Consider the following 22,527-nt stretch of genomic DNA (forward strand, 5'->3'; position numbering starts at 1 on the left):
CCTTTACGACTCCGATTAGTAAATGGGAAAATCCAGATGTTTTTGTATCCAGACGGGAATCCGGATCGCTCCCAGAATTTAATGGATCTAAGACGTTTATTCAGTTTCTAACAGACGGCCTCATGACCAGAACCTCCCCGTGTTGGGATGAGCGGCTTCTTTTAGAATCCGGGTTCCGGACTATCAACATGTTTCTGAAGACCTGAACATTTGAGCTCTGGACATCCTCAAAGCTGTCATGATTTGTTTGTGCCAGAATAACGGCCAAATAAATAAAGTATCAATATATGAATTTACAAAGAAGTGAAGGTTTACCGTTTTACCTTGAGACGTAAGCAAAATATTTGTATAAAAATGGTTTCAACAAATGTTCAGGTTAGAGGAAACGTGCGTGTGTGTGTCAGTAACCAGGCCGTGGCTGCAGTCTGTCTCAGAGCGTTTAATCATCAGAACCAATCAGATTCAGCGCTTCATGAAAAGCCTCATCCACCAAACCAACACGTTATTCATTCATTCACTCCTTTTTGTGTTCATTCACCTCCTCTCATTCATGCCCAGCAGTGCATTCTGGGAAAATCTGGCTGTTAATCTCTCCATCAGTCTGTATTGATGAGGACATTACCATTGTTCAGATTAAGAATAAATCCGACAGAACACTCAGACCAGACCAGAGCCACGCTTCCGGGCGGGGGGAGAGCGTCGTTTTTGTTCTAGGAAAAGTCCAAACGATGCGTTAGCATTAGCATTAGCACGACGCATAAAAGAAACACTGTTAGGAAGCAGAACTGGAGTGCAGCATGGCTCTTGTCTCGGCCCGTCTTTATTTCTCCCACCTCCAAGAACAAAAACATGTTCAAAACGTGGGCCTTGAAGCTTTAAGAACCGTCATCCAATCAGAGACCTTCACTTTCAATACTGACAAAGAGGAGCCAATGGGATCCACTGCTGCATGTTGTACGTAAAGTTGTGTAGTTCAACAATCATTTAATTCATTCACAGGTAAACATTAAAACCACAATACTGTCATCTGGATAAACAAAAGACCCAAAACATCTGATATGGCACCCACTATAATACCAGTCTGTTGCTATGGCAACAAGCACATGGGTGGCGGTGTTCTGTGTGAAACCAAACCATGTTAGCTGGTATGTAATATATTATTCTAAGGGGGGGGGGGGCAGTAAATGATATTTAAAGGACAATAAAGTTGTATATGTGCAGAAAACATGACAAAATGTGGCTCCGAGCTGGAAGCTGAGGTCACCAGAGGTCAAGCATGGCGTCTGGGGACGAGATAAAAGCCTTCTCACAATGCGAACCATAAAATGCACGATTAAAAAAACAAAAACAATACAATCCTGTTTCCAGGAATAGTTTGTCATTTTGGGAAAATATTCACTTTCTTGATGTGTTTGAGTTTAGAGGATCAATACCTGTCTCAGCGAGGGCCACAGCCCGATTAGCTTAGCTTAGCTTGAAGCAGTGGACAGGCTCATGCTAAGCTAAGCACTGATTGGCTCTCACGGACCTGACAGACAAACTGAGCATCAAGTCCCTCCTGTGAGAAAGGAAATAAATCCCAAAACGTCCAAACGTCCTTTGATCTGGAGCAACAGAAACCACGTTGTTCTCTTCTCTTATGACATCATCCTTTCATATTCAGTACCGAACGTGTGTGTGCGTGTCTGTGTGTGCGTGCGTGTCTGGAGGACCATCCTGGTCTAACCCTAAAAACAGGTCATCAAGACACAACATAAAGTTAACACATTTTTATAAAGTTAAACTCGTCTGGGTTGTGTGTGTTCCCCTCGTTGAGAAGGACTGATGAGCACAGAAAGGAGGAGCACCCCGGGCTACACCTGGAGGTCACCTCCTAGCACCGCCTCCATTTCTCCTCTCCATAACTTCATCTCCTTTTGAGGAGGGCGGAGTCTTTGGCACTGAGGAGGGCTGAAGAGAGGAGAGGAGAGGAGACAGAGTCCTCCTGCAGATAGTGGGTCTTTCTGTGAAGCTGTGGGAGGGGAGGGGTTAGTGGGGTGAGGGGGGTGGAGCCAGCACTTTTGACTGACTGGTGAATGAAGCTGTGGTCCAATCAGAGGCAGGCTACAAAGGGTAATGATTAAAACAGCAGGGGGAGGGGCTGAGGCACTGGTTCTAAATTCTCCCATAAAGCCACAAAATGACCCACTTTGTGTGCGTGTGTGTGTGTGCGTGCGTGTGTGTGCGTGCGTGTGCGTGTCTTTGTACGGTCATCAGCCCAGTCTGAGAGAAAGCAGCTCAGTAGTCTCTCCTCCAACCAGGAGTCCTGACTATTGATCTATCCTCTGGTGATCGGAGCCGATTGGAGCCACAGTTCTAGATCAGTCAGAGCCATGCTATAGACAGCTGTCGCCACCAGAGGGCGTGTAACTGTTTCATCTGTCTGTGTGTCTGTGGCTTCTACTGGTGGAGAGTCGCCATGTCCCGGTCATGTGACCTCTTGCTGCTTTCCCATTGGTTGAATGGCCTAGTGGGTCTCTTTGAGGGCTTTGAGGAGAGGGGGGTTCTGGGTAATGATATGATCCTAGAGAGAGGACGACAACAACAACATGAACAAAAACAACTAAACAAAATAACAACAACAACACTCAGGAACTAGATGGGTGGAGCATGCAGCAAGACGGCGTGGGGGCGTGGCTAAGCTAGCATAGAAGCAGAGGGTCTAGAGCGAGTACGACAGCGTCTGTGGAACCGTTTCCAAAATAAAAGCTGGGGGGGGGGGGGGCTGGATTTTAATTAAGCACAATATTTATTGCAGTGCTGGAAAACAAAAGCAGAATGGAAGGCGTGACAGGAAGCAAGGCGTCGCCGTTTCTAGGGACGACCAGACGATTGATTACAGAATAATTCTATTAGTTCCTGAGAGAGGAAAGAGTCGGGCCCAGCTTCAGGGTCCAGCTCCGGGCCCGGCTCCGGGCCCAGCTTCAGGGTCCAGCTCCGGGCCCAGCTCCGGGCCCAGCTTCAGGGTCCAGCTCCGGGCCCAGCTCCGGGCCCGGCTCCGGGCCCAGCTCCGGGCCCGGCCTCGGGCCCAGCTTCAGGGTCCAGCTCCGGGCCCAGCTTCAGGGTCCAGCTCCGGGCCCAGCTCCGGGCCCGGCTTCAGGGTCCAGCTCCGGGCCCAGCTTCGGGCCCGGCTCCGGGCCCAGCTTCAGGGTCCAGCTACAGGGTCCAGCTCCGGGCCCAGCTCCGGGCCCAGCTTCAGGGTCCAGCTCCGGGCCCGGCTCCGGGCCCAGCTTCAGGGCCCAGCTCCGGGCCCGGCTCCGGGCCCAGCTTCCGCACCGCCTTCGTCCCGCCCGGGTTCCTCTCTTTTATCAGTTTCATGTTTCTGCTCAGTTGGACTAAAATGACCCAAAAGTCTGCAGCTCAGATTCATCCGTTCACTGCAGGTCTATGGACGCATCATGTTGATGGACACATGCAGGGAAAAGGGACATGAACACACACACAGACACACACACAGACACACACACACACACGCCACCCAGAACTGGTGCATGACTGGGAAGTTGTCAAAGAGGCCCAAAGGAGTGTCAAGGTGACGGATCAAACCAATCCAGGGTCAAACAGAGAGGGACAGCATCCCCTCTGTGTGTGCGTGTGTGTGCGTGTGTGCGTGTGCGTCCAGTACTCACACTGAGTGCTTGGGTCAGTGTCCGTCGTGAGCTTCACGTAGTTGCTGGGAAACAGCCCCTCCCTCCCATTGAGCTCTCCTTTCCACCAATCACAGTCGTCCTTGTTGATCACCGTGATCAGCTGACCCTTCTGGAAGGCCAGCTCGTCGTCGTTCTGGGACACGTAGTCGTACATCCCGATCACCTGGCACACTGCGTCAGGACCAGAGACGTGAACAAGTTTAAACGCACTTTAAAAGAAAGCTAATGGTGAGATCAAAGGCAGAACATTACATGTTGGTCGCTGGCAGGTGTAAATACCTGCAAAATCATAGAACCATCGTTAAAGGTCTTTGATAGAAAACCAATGTCACTCCACGTTTGTAACATTAAAAAAAAGTTCATTTATATTTATTGAGCCTTGAGAATTTTAAAAGTTTTAAAATGGCTTGTCTAATGTGCAAAGTGTTACATGGACCAGGACCAGAGCCTCCTCTAGAGGGCACTGTGAGGTCGGGCTCGCAGCGGCCCCAGGACCAGAGCCTCCTCTAGAGGGCACTGTGAGGTCGGGCTCGCAGCGGCCCCAGGACCAGAGCCTCCTCTAGAGGGCACTGTGAGGTCGGGCTCGCAGCGGCCCCAGGACCAGAGCCTCCTCTAGAGGGCACTGTGAGGTCGGGCTCGCAGCGGCCCCAGGACCAGAGCCTCCTCTAGAGGGCACTGTGAGGTCGGGCTCGCAGCGGCCCCAGGACCAGAGCCTCCTCTAGAGGGCACTGTGAGGTCGGGCTCGCAGCGGCCCCAGGACCAGAGCCTCCTCTAGAGGGCACTGTGAGGTCCCACTCTGGAACAGTCTTCCACTCGCCATCAGGGGGCGTCCCACTACAAACCTTCAAAACTCACCTCGGGCAGTGGTTGAAGGTAAACCAGTCCTGTAACCAGTAGCTCTAAACCTTTTAGTAATTTTTACTGTAACCTCCCGTTCTGTCTTGTGTCCTTCTTTTACCTGCCGAGGTACTGCGGATGTAAATCAGCACTTCTGCTAAAATCCGGCATATTTACATCTATTAGAGTCGCCTGTATTGATGTTCATTAATAAATGAATGAAAGAAAGATTTACCTGTGCTAGCAGGAGTCAGTTTGGGCGGGGTCGGCTCTGTGGGCGTGGTCTTGCTGGTGCTCGGACTAAGCAGCTTCACGTAGTTGGCTGGAAACCAACCAATCTGGCGCTTCTTGCCTCTGGCCTGGGGGGTCGGAATGCAGCGCGTTATTACGACCAGGAGCTACAAACGGGGTCGCGTTACCCGAGCCTGCACCTGTACCTGCAGCTCCCCCTCCCACCAGCCCCCCGGGTTCTTTTTTCTGATGAGGATGAGCTGCCCCGGAGCCAAGGTGAGCTGCTCCGCCCCCGTGGCGCTGTAGGGGGCGATAACCTGAGCGACCTCTGGAGACAAAGACAGGAGGGGGGAGTAAGAGGCGGCAGGTTCGGCTTTGATCTTTGAGCACGTCCCTGCTGACGAGACGTTAAAGGGGGGGTCACCTGGTTTCTTCCCCAGGCTGCCCGTCTTCCCCGCCGGTCCCAGAGCCTGGGGGAGAGGCGGCGCTTCGGTCAGTACGGACGTCTGTCTCAACACGCACCTGGTTCTGGTCCCGTCTGGGCGCTCACCTCCGAGGCAGAGTCTCGTGGTCTGACGTAATTAGAAGGGAAGACGCCAGCCTTGCCTCCGACCACTCCCGTCCACCAATCCCCTTCTTTCCTGGTCACCACGACGACGTCTCCTTGTTGGAAGCTCAGGTCGCCCTGCTCGCTGCTCTCATAGGTGTACATGGCCACGTAGTCTGGAGACGCACGAGGACACCGACGGTCGGCTGCACTGACGGAACACGCACGTTCAGGTGTTTCAGGTGCGTTACCTTCCCCACACTCGGACGCTTTCGTTGGGGAGGGGGGCGGCCGTTTCCCGTTGGGCGGGCTCTCCGATACTCCAGGCTCACTGGAAGAGACAGCGATCAATGAGTTCATGTTTTCAGTAGTGGATGCTCTTCAGAGGCAGCAGAACTCAGTACCGAGTCCCGGGTACCAGGTCCCGGGTACCGAGTCCCGGGTACCTGGTCCAGAGTCCCGGGTACCGAGTCCCGGGTACCGGGTACCGAGTCCCAAGTCCCGAGTCCAGACAGCACCTGATGTTCTTGCTGCGTGGCGTCGCTCCAGCGGGGGCCGTCACCGCGGCGGAGATGAGCTTGACGTAGCTTTTGGGGAACCAGCCTCTCTGGCCCGTTTGCAGTTCCCCCAACCACCACATGTCCTGCTGCTCCAGCACCGTGATGGTCTGTAGAACCAGAACCGACCGTTACCATCACACGACACAGGAAACAGCTGCTGGACCACAAGGGGAGACCACAAGGGGAGACCACAAGGGAGACCACAAGGGGAGACCACAAAGGGAGACCACAAGGGGAGACCACAAAGGGAGACCACAAGGGAGACCACAAGGGGAGACCACAAGGGGAGACCACAAGGGGAGACCACAAAGGGAGACCACAAGGGGAGACCACAAAGGGAGACCACAAGGGGAGACCACAAAGGGAGACCACAAGGGGAGACCACAAGGGGAGACCACAAAGGGAGACCACAAGGGGAGACCACAAAGGGAGACCACAAGGGGAGACCACAAGGGGAGACCACAAAGGGAGACCACAAAGGGAGACCACAAAGGGAGACCACAAAGGGAGACCACAAAGGGAGACTACAAGGGGAGACCACAAAGGGAGACCACAAAGGGAGACCACAAAGGGAGACCACAAGGGGAGACCACAAAGGGAGACCACAAGGGGAGACCAAAAAAGGGAGACCACAAGGGGAGACCACAAGGGGAGACCACAAGGGGAGACCACAAAGGAAGACCAAAAAAGGGAGACCACAAGGGGAGACCACAAAGGGAGACCACAAAGGGAGACCACAAGGGGAGACCAAAAAAGGGAGACCACAAGGGGAGACCACAAAGGGAGACCACAAGGGGAGACCACAAGGGGAGACCACAAGGGGAGACCACAAAGGGAGACCACAAAGGGAGACCACAAGGGGAGACCACAAGGGGAGACCACAAGGGGAGACCAAAAAAGGGAGACCACAAGGGGAGACCACAAAGGGAGACCACAAGGGGAGACCACAAGGGGAGACCACAAGGGGAGACCACAAGGGGAGACCACAAAGGGAGACCACAAGGGGAGACCACAAAGGGAGACCACAAAGGGAGACCACAAGGGGAGACCACAAAGGGAGACCACAAAGGGAGACCACAAGGGGAGACCAAAGAAGGGAGACCACAAGGGAGACCACAAGGGGAGACCACAAAGGGAGACCACAAGGGGAGACCACAAAGGGAGACCACAAGGGGAGACCACAAAGGGAGACCACAAGGGGAGACCACAAAGGGAGACCACAAGGGGAGACCACAAGGGGAGACCACAAGGGGAGACCACAAGGGGAGACCACAAAGGGAGACCACAAAGGGAGACCACAAAGGGAGACCACAAGGGGAGACCACAAAGGGAGACCACAAGGGGAGACCACAAAGGGAGACCACAAAGGGAGACCACAAAGCGGACCTCGCTTTTGTTGAAGTTCAGGTGGTTGTCCTTCTTGGCTCTCCAGGGATACAACGCCTGCGCCTGGAGACCTTCGACCTTCTCGCCCTGGCAGACAGGAAGCAACCATCGTTAGCGCCCCGGACCCAACGACGGACGCTTTCACACGCCTACCTGTCCCAGCACAGGAGAGGGAGAGGAGCCTGTTGTCATGGTAGCAGGCGTGAAGGCGGAGCGTTGTCGCAGCTGCGCGGAGGGAACACCGAGCGAAGGATTCTGACTGGTCGAAGAGGTCGGCCACGCGTCCCACCCCTCGCCGTCTGATTGGCTGGCTGAGTTCGAAGGCCATCTGGAAGGACACAAACACATACATTACTAGTACTGCATAAAGAGTACCACATATAACAGTAGTACTTCTTAAGGAGTACCACATATAACAGTAGTAATGCATAGAGAGTACCACATATAACAGTAGTACTTCTTCAGGAGTACCACATATAACAGTAGTACTTCTTCAGGAGTACCACATATAACAGTAGTACTTCTTAAGGAGTACCACATATATTATTTAGACGTACGTGGAGCTGAAATCTGCCCAGTTATTGTTGTTTGAGGAGGATGTGGTCGAGGAGGTGTGTCCAGGAGCCGGGGGAGGCGTGCTCATTGGTTGCTGGGCTGAGGTGGGCGTGGCTGAAGCCTCTGCACGCAAGTTGATTGGTGCCTCGCTTTCAGGAATGCGTTCAGCGTAATTGGCTGGAAACCAGCCGGTGCGGCCCCTGAGCTCTCCGCCCAACCAGCCAGGCTCACCTGTTTGGGATTCGTCCACCTGTGGGGGAGGGGCAGAATTCTGTCAATCATCCCAGAAAGGTACTTCCTCACGGTCTCATCTCACACACATTAATGAAGACTCTGACTAGCGGAGCTACGTAGCTTCACGCTAACAACAAACACCGAACAGATGAAACAGCCACAGCAAGGTGGCTTGTGACTGGTGGAAGCACGACAGTGGGCGGAGCAACAACTTACCCATTCCCCCTTCACCTTCAGGTAGCACAGCAGAGGAGAGAGGAGACCATTAATAGACGCACGCACACGCGTGCACACACACACACGCACACGCACACACACACACGCACACACACACACACACGCACACACACACACCCACGCACACACACACACACACGCGTGCACACACACACACGCACGTGCACACGGGGTTCTCGTCCCAGGGTCGGTCTGGATCTACGCTCTCACCACTGGTTTTGTGCGGGACGTACCATTATCACATCTCCGGGGGCGATGCTGATCTCGTCGTGGCTGCGCGCATCAAACGGGTACACCGCCCGGTAGTAGACGACCTTCACCGGCTGCTGCTGGCTGAAGCCGCGGGGCGGAGCCTTCTGGTCCAGCGGGCCGGGCCCTGGAGCCTTCTGGTCCAGCGAGCCGGGCCCTGGAGCCTTCTGGTCCAGCGAGCCGGGCCCTGGAGCCTTCTCCACTGCAGACAGACACAAACACTAGAACCCCAGACCACATCCACCAGAACCACCTGCTGCTGGTTCCACCGGGCCCAAAGGCTGCCATCATTGCAGCCAGTATTATAGATTACAGATCAGAGCCAATGATTTAGAATGTTTACTCTTAAAACGCCTTCTGGGTCGAGGGTCCTACATCCCTGCACACGTTCTGCTAGAACCTCGTTGAGATCACATGCTGGAGACGTCCCCCCCCCCCCCATGCCCCACCCACCTGAAGCCCAGGGGTCGGCCGGCTGGCTGAACAGCTTATGTAGCTTGTCCTGCATATCCTTCTTGCTCCTCCCCTCCTCCTCCTGCTCCTGCTCTTCTGCTGACCCTGCTTCCTCCTCCTCCATCCCTCTCCTCTTCTTCCCCTCGTCTTCCTGAGTCATCTTGTTCAGCCAGGTATGGGGTGCGGAAATGGAGGCCGGACTCGGAGCTCCGTGGGCTTCATCCTTCAAGGACACGCCCTCCTCTGATGTCAACCTGTGGAGGAGAGAGGTCAGCGAGGTCAGCGAGGTCATTCAGCGGAGGAAGCCTAAACTGCATCTCCTCCTCACCGGCTCTCCTGCAGCTCGGCCGACCTCCTCTCAACCGGCGTGTGTGCGTCTCCTTCCACCTCCTTCGGTCTCTGCCTCAGCTGCCGGTTGCAGATCTCCTCCAGCTCCTGCAAAGCAACAGCCGTGAGGAGAGCGTGGAACAGAGGGGTGGTTGCCACGGGTTACCATCGACAGCAGCCATAACTAGTAGTCAGGGTCACCGCGGGGGGGCCCCAGAGTCGACCATCTGAAGACTGCCTTGTAATATTTAAAGGGAACAGTGCGACCGCTCTACTCCACGGTGAAGTCATGGCAACCGACCGTACCATGATCACTTCTTTTAATGGATCACATGTTGGTGCTCATAAACAAGCAAACAGGAAGACACCAGCTCTGGGGACGGAGACACGTCTCACAGGAGGCTGGAAGCATAGCATTAGCCAGTCCGCTAATCACTACACCTGCTGACCATGCAAGACTGTTAGCCTAGCATGACAGTAGCATGCAAGGGTAACTCTAAGGGCGTAGCGAGTCGGCTAAGCGTTGTAAATGTGGGACCCTGAAAAGGACTGTTGAGACGATAAGAGGGGAGAGAAAGAAGAGGAGGCTGAACAGGAAGAAAGGGAAGGGAGAAGGAGGCGGAGCAAAGCGGAAGAAAGAATGAAGGAAAGGAAGAGGGCAGAGAGGCCGTGTGACGGTTAACTCCACCTCGAAGGCTCCGCCTTCACGGTTCACCTCCGTTCTAAACGAACATCAAAGACGACGTCGTTTTAGGTCAGTGACGAGGCCGAAACATTCACTCAGCGTTTGGTTATTCTGAACGAACAATCCTAGATTAGTGTGTATTAGTGTGTATTAAGTACTTCTTCTTCTTCTTCATCACGTGAGCGGCGCCGCTGCATGAAGTCTGTTCTGCAGGTGTTCAAGTCTTCCAGAGACTGAAACACTTGAATGGGATTCAAGCCTTGCTCAAATCATCTCCAGTCCAAATGTAAAAACTGAGCCATGCGGGTCACACGCTTCGGCAGCTTGACGTGAATTCATACACTTTTATGTCCCAGTGTGTCCCAGCTGCAGTACCACCCCCGTCCAGCAGTAGCAGTGTGCTCTACCTGTCTCCCCCTCTGCTCCTCCTGAAGCTGGCGTCGCAGGGCTCCTATCCTGGCACAGTGGCTGGCATAGAACTCACACAGAGACTGGCATGGGCGAGGGAGCAAAAGGGCCAGTGCAGGAGGTAAATAAAGGAGCAGAAAATATCGGCTTCATCAAATAAACAAATAATAAAGAAGATGGAAGAAACACAGGGCGAAGAAGCAGGAGGACACACAGAGCAGCAGAAGCAGGGTTCGAGATGAAGAGCTCCGGTGGGTGTGAGGGCAGAGGAGGAAGAGGAGGAAGTGGTGCAGAAAGGAAGGGGGCGGGTCCAACAGTCACGTGACTGCGCCTCAATGTAAATATGGTGAATGCAACTATGGGCTGGCTAAATCCACCCATGTGGTCCGTGCTGTGCCTGGCTTCCTGCCTAATCACGTCTCCTGGGCGGGGCAGACCACAGGAGTCATGCTCCTCCCCGAATGCCGTGTTGTTGTGCTGTTAGCGGCTAGCTCTGCTGACATTAACACACAACATCATTACAGGCACGAGCTAAACAGCTAAACATGGGAACCACACAACAAACACAAGAGCTGCAAAGATTGGGTGATGGAGGACAGGACAGGAGTCAGAGCTTCACCGACAAAGTCCCTCAACGCAAAGCCGTGAAGTGTTCAGGCTGTATTTTAAATTCATCACGTTACAGCAATCTAAGCAGACAACCAATCTGACCTGAGCATAAATAACCGAGGCAGCGCTTTAGTATTGTGACTTTAGCAGGAAGCAGCATTAGGATGGCGTCGCACAGCCTGTCGGACCGTAAGGTGTCCCGGGTCACGCTGCAGGGTAAACCTCCGAACCAAATACAGGACTCATCATATTTCATCAAATGAATAAAGTTAACTTCAGAGGTATACGAGTTGGAATAAATATGTACCTTCACAGACCTGCTCTATCTATAATACATGAGCCGTGTACCTTCAACTGGGCGTTTTACTATGTTAATGTGTAAATACATGAGTTGTGTACCTTCAGCTGGGCGTTTTAATATGTTAATGTATAAATACACGAGCCGTGTACCTTCAGCTGTGCGTTTTAATATGTTAATGTATAAATACACAAGCCGTGTACCTTCACCTGGGTGTTTTAATATGTTAATGTATAAATACACGAGCCGTGTACCTTCAGCTGGGTGTTGAAGGCGTCTATCTCCAGCAGCTTGGACCGGGTTTCTGTCTCCACGGCATCCAGCTGCTCTCTGAGCTGCTGTCTGCTGGTCTCCTTCTGCTCTACAGACTTCTGCAGGGACGCCAGGCTGTCACCTACACACACACACACACACACACACACACACACGCACCCACACACACCCACACACACAGACACACACACACACACACACACCACACACACACACATTATGGCCATTTGTCCAGGCAGACTCGAGTGATATTAATTTACTGAAGTAAAGCATGAACCTTCATCTTGACACATGGCAACATGTGCAGGTGATGCGTGTGTGCAGGTGATGCGCGTGCAGGTGATGCGTGTGTGCAGGTGATGCGCGTGTGCAGGTGATGCGTGTGTGCAGGTGATGCTCGTGCAGGTGATGCTCGTGCAGGTGATGCGCGTGTGCAGGTGATGCGTGTGTGCAGGTGATGCGTGTGCAGGTGATGCGTGTGTGCAGGTGATGCGCGTGCAGGTGATGCGTGTGTGCAGGTGATGCGCGTGTGCAGGTGATGCGTGTGCAGGTGATGCGTGTGTGCAGGTGATGCGCGTGCAGGTGATGCGTGTGTGCAGGTGATGCGCGTGCAGGTGATGCTCGTGCGTGGGTACTCACGGTGAAGACTGTTCTGCTGAACCTGCTTGAGCTGCTCACTGAGGCTCTGCTTGTCAGGAATCAGCCCCCCCAACCACTGCTGGGAGTCCTGCGGAGAGAAGCAGCAGAATAGAATAGAATCAATAGTCCGGATCACCAGAGGTAAACCGATAGAATCAATAGTCCGGATCACCAGAGGTAAACCGATAGAATCAATAGTCCGGATCACCAGAGGTAAACCGATAGAATCAATAGTCCGGATCACCAGAGGTAAACCGATAGAATCAATAGTCCGGATCACCAGAGGTAAACCGATAGAATCAATAGTCCGGATCACCAGAGGTAAACCGATAGAATCAATAGTCCGGATCACCAGAGGTAAACCGATAGAATCAATAGTCCGGATCACCAGAGGTAAACCGATAGAATCAATAGTCCGGATCACCAGAGGTAAACCGATAGAATCAATAGTCCGGATCACCAGAGGTAAACCGATAGAATCAATAGTCCGGATCACCAGAGGTAAACCGATAGAATCAATAGTCCGGATCACCAGAGGTAAACCGATAGAATCAATAGTCCGGATCACCAGAGGTAAACCGATAGAATCAATAGTCCGGATCACCAGAGGTAAACCGATAGAATCAATAGTCCGGATCACCAGAGGTAAACCGATAGAATCAATAGTCCGGATCACCAGAGGTAAACCGATAGAATCAATAGTCCGGATCACCAGAGGTAAACCGATAGAATCAATAGTCCGGATCACCAGAGGTAAACCGATAGAATCAATAGTCCGGATCACCAGAGGTAAACCGATAGAATCAATAGTCCGGATCACCAGAGGTAAACCGATAGAATCAATAGTCCGGATCACCAGAGATCAATCAGACACTGGTTGACCGGTAGAGCCGAGACCGATCAGATTGTGATCCATTGATTAGGCTGGTACCTGCAGCTGCTGCTGCAGGAGGCTGATCTCAGCGATGCGTGTCTCTCTGCTCTGATTGGTCAGCTCCACCTGCCTCCGCTGGTGGGACAGACGGAGACGGACGTCCTTCACCTTGCCCTGCAGCTGGGCCTTCTTATCGCTCTGGAGGAAGATGGAGGCCCGTTAGCCCGTCCAGCCTCTGTGTGTGTGCGTGTATACCGTGTGTGTGTATACTGTGTGTGTATACTGTGTGTGTGTGTGTGTATACCGTGTGTGTATATATACCATGTGTGTATACTGTGTGTGTATATACCGTGTGTGCGTGTATACCATGTGTGTGTATACTGTGTGTGTATATGCCATGTGTGTGTGTATACCATGTGTGTGTATACTCTGTGTGTATACTGTGTGTGTGCATACTGTGTGTGTGCGTGTATACTGTGCGTGTGTATACTGTGTGTGTATACTGTGTGTGTGTGTATACCGTGTGTGTATACTGTGTGTGTGTGCGTGTATACCGTGTGTGTGTATACTGTGTGTGTATACTGTGTGTGTGCGTGAATACCGTGTGTGTGTATACTGTGTGTGTGTGTGTATACCATGTGTGTGTATACTCTGTGTGTATATATACCATGTGTATATACCGTGCGTGCGTGTATACCATGTGTGTGTATACCGTGTGCATACTGTGTGTGCGTGCATGTATACGTGTGTGTATATATACTGTGCGTGTATACCGTGTGTATACTGTGTGTGCGTGCATGTATACGTGTGTGTATATATACTGTGCATGTATACTGTGCGTGTATACCGTGTGTGTGTGTGTGTGCGTGCATGTATACGTGTGTGTATATATACTGTGCATGTATACTGTGCGTGTATACCGTGTGTGTGTGTGTGTGCGTGCATGTATACGTGTGTGTATATATACTGTGCATGTATACTGTGCGTGTATACCGTGTGTGTGTGTGTGCGTGCTCACCAGGGCCTCCAGCTCCAGCTCCAGGGTCCTCTTCCGGGCTTTCAGCAGCACGATGCTCTCCTGCTCCCGGTTCCGTTGGCTCAGGAGCTCCTGGCGACGCTGGCGCTCCCACTCCAGCTGGCGCTGGCGCTCCAATTCCCGTTTAGCAGCCTGGACAGACTCACAGTTCAGAGATCCAAAGCATTGATCCGGCTCACGAACCGGATCAATGCTTTGGCCCCGCCCCCTACCTCTCTCCTCTCGATCTCCCTGCGTCGCTCCTCCTCCCGCTGCCTCTCCACTTCTCGGTGCTTCTCCAGCTGCTTCTCCTGCTCCTGTTGTCGCCTCCTCTCCTGCTCCAGACGCTCCCGCTCCTGAAACATTCTCTCTTTCATCGTCCCTCACAAACAGCGAGGCTGCAGGGGGTGATGATGACTCCTCACCTTCCTCTCTTGCTCCTCCCTCTCCAGCGCCGCCAGCCTCTCCTGCTCTTTCCTTTGCTGCTCTTGCAGAGCCTGCCGTCTCTTCTCCAGCTCCAGGTTTCCTCGCTCAAAGTTCTCCCTCTTCTTGTCCTCAAACGTCACTGGAGACACAACGGGGGGGGGGGGACACAGCTCAGGACGCGGCCAGCATTCCGTCCCCCCCGCTGGGGTGGTGAGGCCTCGGCCAATCACCTGGCAGCTTCCTGTCCAGGCTGCTCTCTGCCTCCTCTTCTGTCTCTTCGTGCACGCTCTTCTGATCAGACTGAACACTGTCGCTTCGCACACGCCTTCACGGCGCGCATACACACACACACACACACAATCCCGTCATCAATAGGTCTGTGATGGTGCTGTTGCCGTGGTGTTTTGTGATGGATACCTGAAGGTTGGAGGGAGGTAATCTGGGGGGAGGGCGGGGGGCAGTGCTAACCCCGACATAGCCATATCGATGAGGTGCATCGCCAAGATGAACTCCTCGGCCGTCAGCTTTCCATCCTGGTCGATGTCTGACAGACTCCTGACGACAGAAACAACAAACATTCGGTCGGCCGCCACCTCGCCGCGGATCAAAGGGCGGAGCCCCACCCACCATATCGTGGCCAGCTGGCCCTGAGGAAGACTGGACTGCATCAGGATGGTGCGAGCCTGCGGACCTGGAACACACGTCAGAGGTTGGTCTCTGCCGCACTGCTCAGACAGACCACGATGCACCTGTGAGTACCTGTCAGGTGTCCACTCATCATCTTGTCATGGGAGTTAAAAAGCTGCCTGTACTTCAGCCGGGACGACGGAGGAACCGCCCAATCAGGAGGCGGCTGGGAGCTGAGAAGGAGACACCTCATTTTATTCTGCCATCGTGCATTTCGCTCACGGTCAGGCACTCCAGAGACGTTTCATTACGCGGCTTACCAGGCCACGTCCAAGGACGGCCCCTTCGGCGCCTTGATGCTCGGTCGATTAAAGGAAGAAGACTTGACAGACGGAGCTGAGAGAGGAAGAGACATGTTTTCAGCGCAGATCGATGTCGTAACAGAAGCCTGGAACCAAGACCCACACGGTCCAGAGAACCAAGACCCACACGGTCCAGAGAACCAAGACCCACGCGGTCCAGAGAACCAAGACCCACGCGGTCCAGAGAACCAAGACCCACACGGTCCAGAGAACCAAGACCCACACGGTCCAGAGAACCAAGACCCACACGGTCCAGAGAACCAAGACCCACACGGTCCAGAGAACCAAGACCCACACGGTCCAGAGAACCAAGACCCACGCGGTCCAGAGAACCAAGACCCACACGGTCCAGAGAACCAAGACCCACACGGTCCAGAACGGTACCTGGGTGCGGGAAGCCGGAGAGCGGCTGCATCAGGCCGGTGGGAGGAGCTCCGTTGGCAATGGGCGGGTGTGCGGGAGGCGGCGCAGACAAGACAAGTGGCGGAGAAACTCCGACAGGGAGGGGTGGAGCTGAGATGGGGGGCATTCCTGTCAAAGGACACGGAGGAAACCTCAAAGCCATCCTCACAAACATTCCGAGCACGGCAGAACAGAAACGATGGCTTACCGAACCCCGCCTGGGGGGGCTGCTTCATGCTGGGGGGCAGCGCTGGGGGCAGGGGGCGGCCCTGGAGCTTCAGCTTGATGAGCTTCATAGCGATGGAGAACTCGTGCGTGTCCATACGGCCGTCGCCGTTCATGTCGGCCAGAGCCCTGGAGGGCGCATCATCCAAACAGGAAGTGTGAAGACAGCGGCCTTCGGCCGGGGGGGGTCAGCGACTTCCTGTCTGAGCCACTCACCAGATTTGGGCCAGGATGGGGGGAGGCAGTCCCGACTGAAGGAAGAAGTTCCTGGCTTGGTCGCCTGGACAAACAGAAAAAGAGCGAGTGTGTGGACGGCTCCTGGTTCTGGGACGCCGGCGCAGAGGCGGGACCAGCGAGCGACGCTACCTGTGATGTACCCCCCCGCATTGGGAGCGAGGCTGTGAAACTGCTGATCGTGTTTGGCTCTCTCATCCACCGAGATCAGAAACACATCTGGATCCGACCCAGGAGAGAAAACACAACGAAAGGAGAAGTGAGACGGGCGTCGTGACTTCCTGTTCCTGCGTGCGTGCGTCCGTCTGACCGGACTGACCCCTGCTCGGGTTCTGAACTCAGGACAGACAGACACAGACTGACCTGAGAACGAGGTGGAGAACTGAGCCATGATTCACTCCGTCTTCTGCCCGACGCAACACCTGGAAAAGCAAAGCAAACATCTGCTCAGTGACACGCCCTCAGCTCGACGATGGTCGCCTCCCTGCTGCAGGACGCGCCGGAGTAAGAACTACCATCGCCATGCCGACAGGATGTCGGTCACGGTGCCATTATTCCAAAAGACCCGGGGGAGAACCTCCATCAGAGAGATTACAGGTTCCACCCGGGGTAATAAGAACCAATCTGTTCAGGAACGAGCTTCATCCATGTTGCCGTTATTGTGATCAGAGACCGGAGGAGACGGAAGGAGAAACGAGGAAGAGGAAGCAGAAGAAGCAGAAGCAGAAGCAGAAGAAGAAGAAGCAGAAGAAGAAGAAGAAGAAGAAGAAGCAGAAGCAGAAGCAGAAGAAGAAGAAGAAGAAGAAGAAGAAGAAGAAGCAGAAGCAGAAGAAGAAGAAGCAGAAGAAGAAGAAGAAGAGGCAGAAGAAGAAGAAGAAGAAGCAGAAGAAGAAGAAGAGGCAGAAGAAGAAGAAGAAGAAGAAGAAGAAGAAGAAGAAGAAGAAGAGGCAGAAGAAGAAGAAGAAGCAGAAGAAGAAGAAGAAGCAGAAGAAGAAGAAGAAGAAGAAGAGGCAGAAGAAGAAGAAGAAGAAGCAGAAGCAGAAGAAGAAGAAGAAGAAGAAGAGGCAGAAGAAGAAGAAGAAGAGGCAGAAGAAGAAGAAGAAGAAGAAGCAGAAGAAGAAGAAGAAGAAGAAGAAGCAGAAGCAGAAGCAGAAGAAGAAGAAGAAGAAGAAGAAGAAGAGGCAGAAGAAGAAGAAGAAGAAGCAGAAGCAGAAGAAGAAGAAGCAGAAGAAGAAGAAGAAGAGGCAGAAGAAGAAGAAGAAGAAGCAGAAGCAGAAGAAGAGGCAGAAGAAGAAGAAGAAGAAGAAGAAGAAGAAGAAGAAGAAGAGGCAGAAGAAGAAGAAGAAGCAGAAGAAGAAGAAGAAGCAGAAGAAGAAGAAGAAGAAGAAGAGGCAGAAGAAGAAGAAGAAGAAGCAGAAGCAGAAGAAGAAGAAGAAGAAGAAGAGGCAGAAGAAGAAGAAGAAGAGGCAGAAGAAGAAGAAGAAGAAGAAGAAGGCCACACCGACGGGAAGCGGCGCTGGTGCCGGTCAGAAGAGCAGCAGACCTTCAATCAGAGCAAGACAAAGTAACTAGGTCAGAGAAACAAAGCCCAGCACACACACACACACACACACACACACACACACACACACACACACACACAGAGACACACACACACACACACACACAGGGAGGTTCTCGTTTCAACACGCAGCAGCTCCAGATGTTTCTGTGTTCCAGCCTGAACCTCAACGTTCCGCTGCTGTTCCTGCATTCGTGGGATCAGTCTGATCAATTAGAGCGCTGGGATGGAACCGGAGTCGGTCTGATCAAGGCTTCGGGCAGATGCCAGTTTAAGCCCCTCTCACACACGCACACACGCACACACGCACACGCACACACACGCACACACACACACACCAAAAGCAGCTCCACACCACGATAGAGATTATGGATCAGAATCTCTTTGTCCTTCCAGGATAATGTTTTTCTTCTTCTCTTAATTTAAGCCGACCGGAGACCAACTCCTGCTCCGTCCACTGTGCAGGGCACCTGAGGGACACCTGAGGGACACCTGAGGGGACCCCCCCCCCACCCCACCCCCCGCCCACAACAGTCGCTGTGACCAGCCTCTGCACACATGGTGATGTGTACACACATGCCCAACATGTGCATGCACTGTTTTCATCTCTCACCCATAAGTGGACCGAGCGGCATCCGCGTTGCCATGGAAACCAGCGCTTACTGCCGAGGCTTGCTAAACCTGCTCAACGACAAGTTGCACATCTACGCAGGCAGCGTGCGTGGATTGGCAGCGTGCGTGGGCTCGCTTCTGAGGAACGAGCTCAATAACAGGGGGGGGTTAAAACTTCTGATCGAACCCCGCGATGATGATCACAGAACCTGTTCGATCATTGGCTGCAAACAGGGCCGCGGTTCGTTGCTCGTGACATCAGACTCACTGATTTCACGTCAGCGTGCTGGCTAACTGCTGCTAGCCGTGCCGCTAAAACAGCTCAAGCACGTCGAGCAGTGCGAATCAACACCGGGCAGGACTCAGCAGCTAACCGCGGTAAGGTGGAGACGTCGGCGCAGCTAGCAAGCAGGCTAGCAAGCAGGCTAGCAGGCAGCTAACCGCGGTACGGTGGAGACATCAGCGCAGCTAGCAAGCGGGCTAGCAAGCAGCTAACCGCGGTACGGTGGAGACATCAGCGCAGCTAGCAAGCGGGCTAGCAAGCAGCTAACCGCGGTACGGTGGAGACATCAGCGCAGCTAGCAAGCGGGCTAGCAAGCAGCTAACCGCGGTACGGTGGAGACATCAGCGCAGCTAGCAAGCGGGCTAACAAGCTGCTAACCGCGGTACGGTGGAGACATGAGCGCAGCTAGCAAGCGGGCTAACAAGCTGCTAACCGCGGTACGGTGGAGACATCAGCGCAGCTAGCAAGCGGGCTAACAAGCTGCTGACCGCACTAAAGCGGAGACGTCAGTGCAGCTAGCAAGCAGGTTAGCCAGCAGGCTAGCCAGCGCTAACGTCACACTGGCCTTACCTCATAGTTCGGCTTCCATCGCTAAACGCTGGTGGGCGCGGCTCGGCGGGTATTTATGTGTCCATCGGACGTTACCGTCCATCGAATATGCTGCTTTATCACCGGGACCCTGTCCGGCAGCCCGACGGTCCCTAAATCCCCACCGACTGAGGGACAGTTGGAAAATGGGGTAACGCTCCTGTCGTATCGCGAGATGTCACACTCTGAGATTACATCGGTGCAAAATCGCGAGAATTGGCAACGGCCCCGTCTGGCTGGATGAGTCGCCCGGTCTGGCTGGATGAGTCGCCCCCCTTCCACCCTCAGAAGAACAACCAACTGCTTTTATTAACAAAAACGAATCCAAGACAAGGATCATGTAAATATAGTCCAGTTATGTTTGTGGTCTGAAGGATTGAGATCCGCAAAGCGTGAAAGAGTTTAAGCTAAATTAAATTAAACAGCAGTATACAAGTATTTTAAACTACACAAATCAGCAGTTATTATGTCAATCAATACTTAAAAAAATAAATGCGGGCAATGAACAGTAAGTTTCCTTTGGAGAAGCTGTAGGAGTAAAAATGTAGCAATAAATACTAATCACAGCTTCCAACCAGAAAAAGACACGCTAAATAATTTAGATACAGATTATACTGCTGCCACATCCTAAATTACTGTTATTACAGTACAAAATACAACACCCAATGGCCAATTCCGCTAAACTGCCTGTTTTCGGAGGTGGAAGGAAACTGGAGAACCCACACAGACAGCAGAACATACAAACTCCACAGAAAGGGCTCGAACCCGCAACCTTCTTGCCACCCACTGTGCCGCTGAATTCACACCACTTCACTTCACTTTTATAGAATTTGTCCCTCGGAGGGCAATTTGTTTTACAGCATGTACACATTTTCCACAACATATAATGGACACGTAAGACACAATTAAGGGACATATAAGGCACAAATTAGAGCAGCGTCGTAGTAAGGCGTTAAATGTAGTACGTGATAATACAAAAACAGCGCAAACCGAGCAAACAGGTTCTGTACGGGTACAGAAAAAAATATCACATCATATAATTATTTGAATTCAGAAATAAAGACAGAAAAGCGGTTGAAGTGTTTAAGCACAAGATGGAGCGGTGAAAGGTTTTAAGAATATTCCGTTTACATTTTTTTTTCTTATTTCTTGTGAACGATCAGGTGTTTGTCGTATTTCCAGTTTGTAGTAATCATACCGTCCAGCAGAGGGCGGTACCGCAGCGCGCCACATCAACACAAGTCTAACAACGAAGAAGAACGGGTCAGCTGACACATGCTAGCACGCTAGCTAGCCACTGAGCAGCAGCGGATTCTGTTTTCTGAGTTAAACAAAGACTGTATTCAAATAAGTGTCGATATTGATGTTTTAGTAGCTGCATGGCGGATAATAAAAAGATGAAAGGTTTGTACTGCCGAGCCGGCGAGAGTCGAGATGGGCTCAAATTCTTCATCCAGAAAACGGTGAGATTATTCGGATTCATTCGTTCATTATCCAACCGCTCATCCCGTCATCGGATCGCGGGCCAAGCTGGAGCCAATCCCAGCAGTCAATGGGCGAGAGGCGGGGCTACACCCTGGACAAGCCGCCAGTCCATCGCAGGGCAATCATTCAGGTCAAAGTTAACAGAAAATAAACCTCGCTATTTCCCAGAAACATTGAAAAGCCACGAGGCGCTGTTTATACTGTTGGCGTCGATCAGGCGTGTGTGTGCGCGTGTGTGTGCGCGTGCGCGTGCGCGTGTGCGCGTCTGCAGCTGGTGTTAGTCTGATCTTTCGTTGCAGCATCTTCCGGAGGTGCTGGGCAGTCACCTGGTCCGGGTCCAGGTGAAGGCTTGTGGACTCAGCCCTCTGGATCTGCAGGTACTGAACCCACAGGTGGTGTCGGAGCTAATGTTAGCATTCCTGTTAGCAGCTCCGATCAGGAAGCCACTGATCTGACATCTGTTGGTTCGTCAGCCCAGAGCTTGCTTGACTCCTCCTCTCCCCCCCCCCCCAGTTGCTCGGTGACCTTGGGCTCCACAGAGATGTGACCCCCGTTGGTAGGGAGGTGGCCGGGGTCGTTCTCCGAGGTGCGTGAACACACAAACGGGAGTTGTGTGATTGTTCGGCGTAACTGCTTTGTGTTTCTCCTGCAGTGGGCGAGAAGGTTTCTTTCTTCCAGGTGGACGATGAGGTTGTAGGTGGGGCCTCACGCAGCGCATGAATGAAGGTCGTAGCCTCGTAGCCGGTCATGCTAAAGGTTTCGGGTTACGACACGACATCTGCTTCCTGTCTCCAGGAATTCTGCCTCTGGGCTCTTCCTGCTCAGGACTTTGTGACGTCATCGACATAGATGAACACTATATAGGTAGTACACACACACACACACACACACACACACAAACAGAGACACACACACACACACAGAGAGAGACACACACACAAACAGAGAGACACACACACACACACACACACACACACACACACACACACACACACAGAGAGACACACACACACACACACACACACACACACACTTAAACAACCCCCCCCCCCCCCTTCTCTTCTCCAGTTCAGAAGCCAGAGCAGCTCTCTTCGGTGTGCGTTGCCGGGGCGATACGCGACGGCCTCTGCGCTTACACCGCGCTACACACACACGCTCGCGTGGCAGCTGGACACACACTCCTGGTCATGGATGGAGCTAGCGTGCGTAGTCGGCACAGGATGGGGGGGGGGGGGGGGGCGTGATCCCAGCCTTAAAGCTCGTGTCTCCGTCTCCGTCTCCTCAGTCTTTTGGCCTCATGTGCCTCCAGCTGGCTTGTTACCATGGCGTCAAGGTCCTGACGACGTCACACTCGCCAGAGCAGCACGCGTTCCTGGAGCAGCTCCGACCCAGCACGGGTTGGTTCGGATCCGTGTTTTACTCTTTAATCCTCCTCTCACCCTTCTCTAATCTTTCTTTCCCCGACGTCTCTCGTTCCGATCACCTTTTCTCCCGTCCCCCACGTTGTCCCCGACGTCTCTTTCTCCCGTCCCCCACGTTGTCCCCGACGTCTCTTTCTTCCGTCCCCCACGTTGTCCCCGACGTCTCTTTCTCCCGTCCCCCACGTCTCTCTTTCT

General features: G+C 53.1%; 2 protein-coding genes across 2 annotated transcripts in view; one reads left to right on the top strand and one right to left on the bottom strand.

The window, feature by feature from the left end:
• Positions 1 to 19,548, bottom strand: part of itsn1 (intersectin 1 (SH3 domain protein)) — a 24,029-nt gene extending 4,481 nt beyond the window's left edge. The window contains 33 exon segments of the mRNA XM_068741034.1: positions 3,669 to 3,860; positions 4,762 to 4,885; positions 4,964 to 5,085; positions 5,182 to 5,227; positions 5,308 to 5,480; positions 5,556 to 5,635; positions 5,823 to 5,971; positions 7,251 to 7,337; positions 7,404 to 7,578; positions 7,808 to 8,055; positions 8,256 to 8,270; positions 8,510 to 8,727; positions 8,779 to 8,781; positions 8,979 to 9,232; positions 9,307 to 9,413; positions 10,398 to 10,481; positions 11,560 to 11,699; positions 12,218 to 12,305; positions 13,149 to 13,289; positions 14,110 to 14,259; positions 14,340 to 14,462; positions 14,532 to 14,671; positions 14,763 to 14,857; positions 14,950 to 15,087; positions 15,160 to 15,223; positions 15,292 to 15,392; positions 15,471 to 15,541; positions 15,889 to 16,075; positions 16,122 to 16,277; positions 16,365 to 16,428; positions 16,515 to 16,601; positions 16,746 to 16,804; positions 19,409 to 19,548. Of these exon segments, the coding sequence (XP_068597135.1) occupies positions 3,669 to 3,860; positions 4,762 to 4,885; positions 4,964 to 5,085; positions 5,182 to 5,227; positions 5,308 to 5,480; positions 5,556 to 5,635; positions 5,823 to 5,971; positions 7,251 to 7,337; positions 7,404 to 7,578; positions 7,808 to 8,055; positions 8,256 to 8,270; positions 8,510 to 8,727; positions 8,779 to 8,781; positions 8,979 to 9,232; positions 9,307 to 9,413; positions 10,398 to 10,481; positions 11,560 to 11,699; positions 12,218 to 12,305; positions 13,149 to 13,289; positions 14,110 to 14,259; positions 14,340 to 14,462; positions 14,532 to 14,671; positions 14,763 to 14,857; positions 14,950 to 15,087; positions 15,160 to 15,223; positions 15,292 to 15,392; positions 15,471 to 15,541; positions 15,889 to 16,075; positions 16,122 to 16,277; positions 16,365 to 16,428; positions 16,515 to 16,601; positions 16,746 to 16,773 (3,850 nt within the window). The 5' untranslated portion in view covers positions 16,774 to 16,804; positions 19,409 to 19,548.
• Positions 19,549 to 20,752: 1,204 nt separating this feature from the next.
• cryzl1 (crystallin, zeta (quinone reductase)-like 1) lies at positions 20,753 to 22,496 on the top strand (the record flags this gene model as incomplete). Its single annotated transcript, XM_068740982.1, has 7 exons — positions 20,753 to 20,889; positions 21,211 to 21,288; positions 21,425 to 21,497; positions 21,564 to 21,608; positions 21,707 to 21,775; positions 21,980 to 22,113; positions 22,197 to 22,496. Coding segments are annotated over exons 1-7 (783 nt in total), but the record flags the coding sequence as incomplete, so codon positions are not given.
• Positions 22,497 to 22,527: the final 31 nt, after the last annotated feature.

This window comes from Brachionichthys hirsutus, chromosome 7, assembly GCF_040956055.1.
Source record: "Brachionichthys hirsutus isolate HB-005 chromosome 7, CSIRO-AGI_Bhir_v1, whole genome shotgun sequence".
Lineage (NCBI taxonomy): Eukaryota > Metazoa > Chordata > Actinopteri > Lophiiformes > Brachionichthyidae > Brachionichthys > Brachionichthys hirsutus.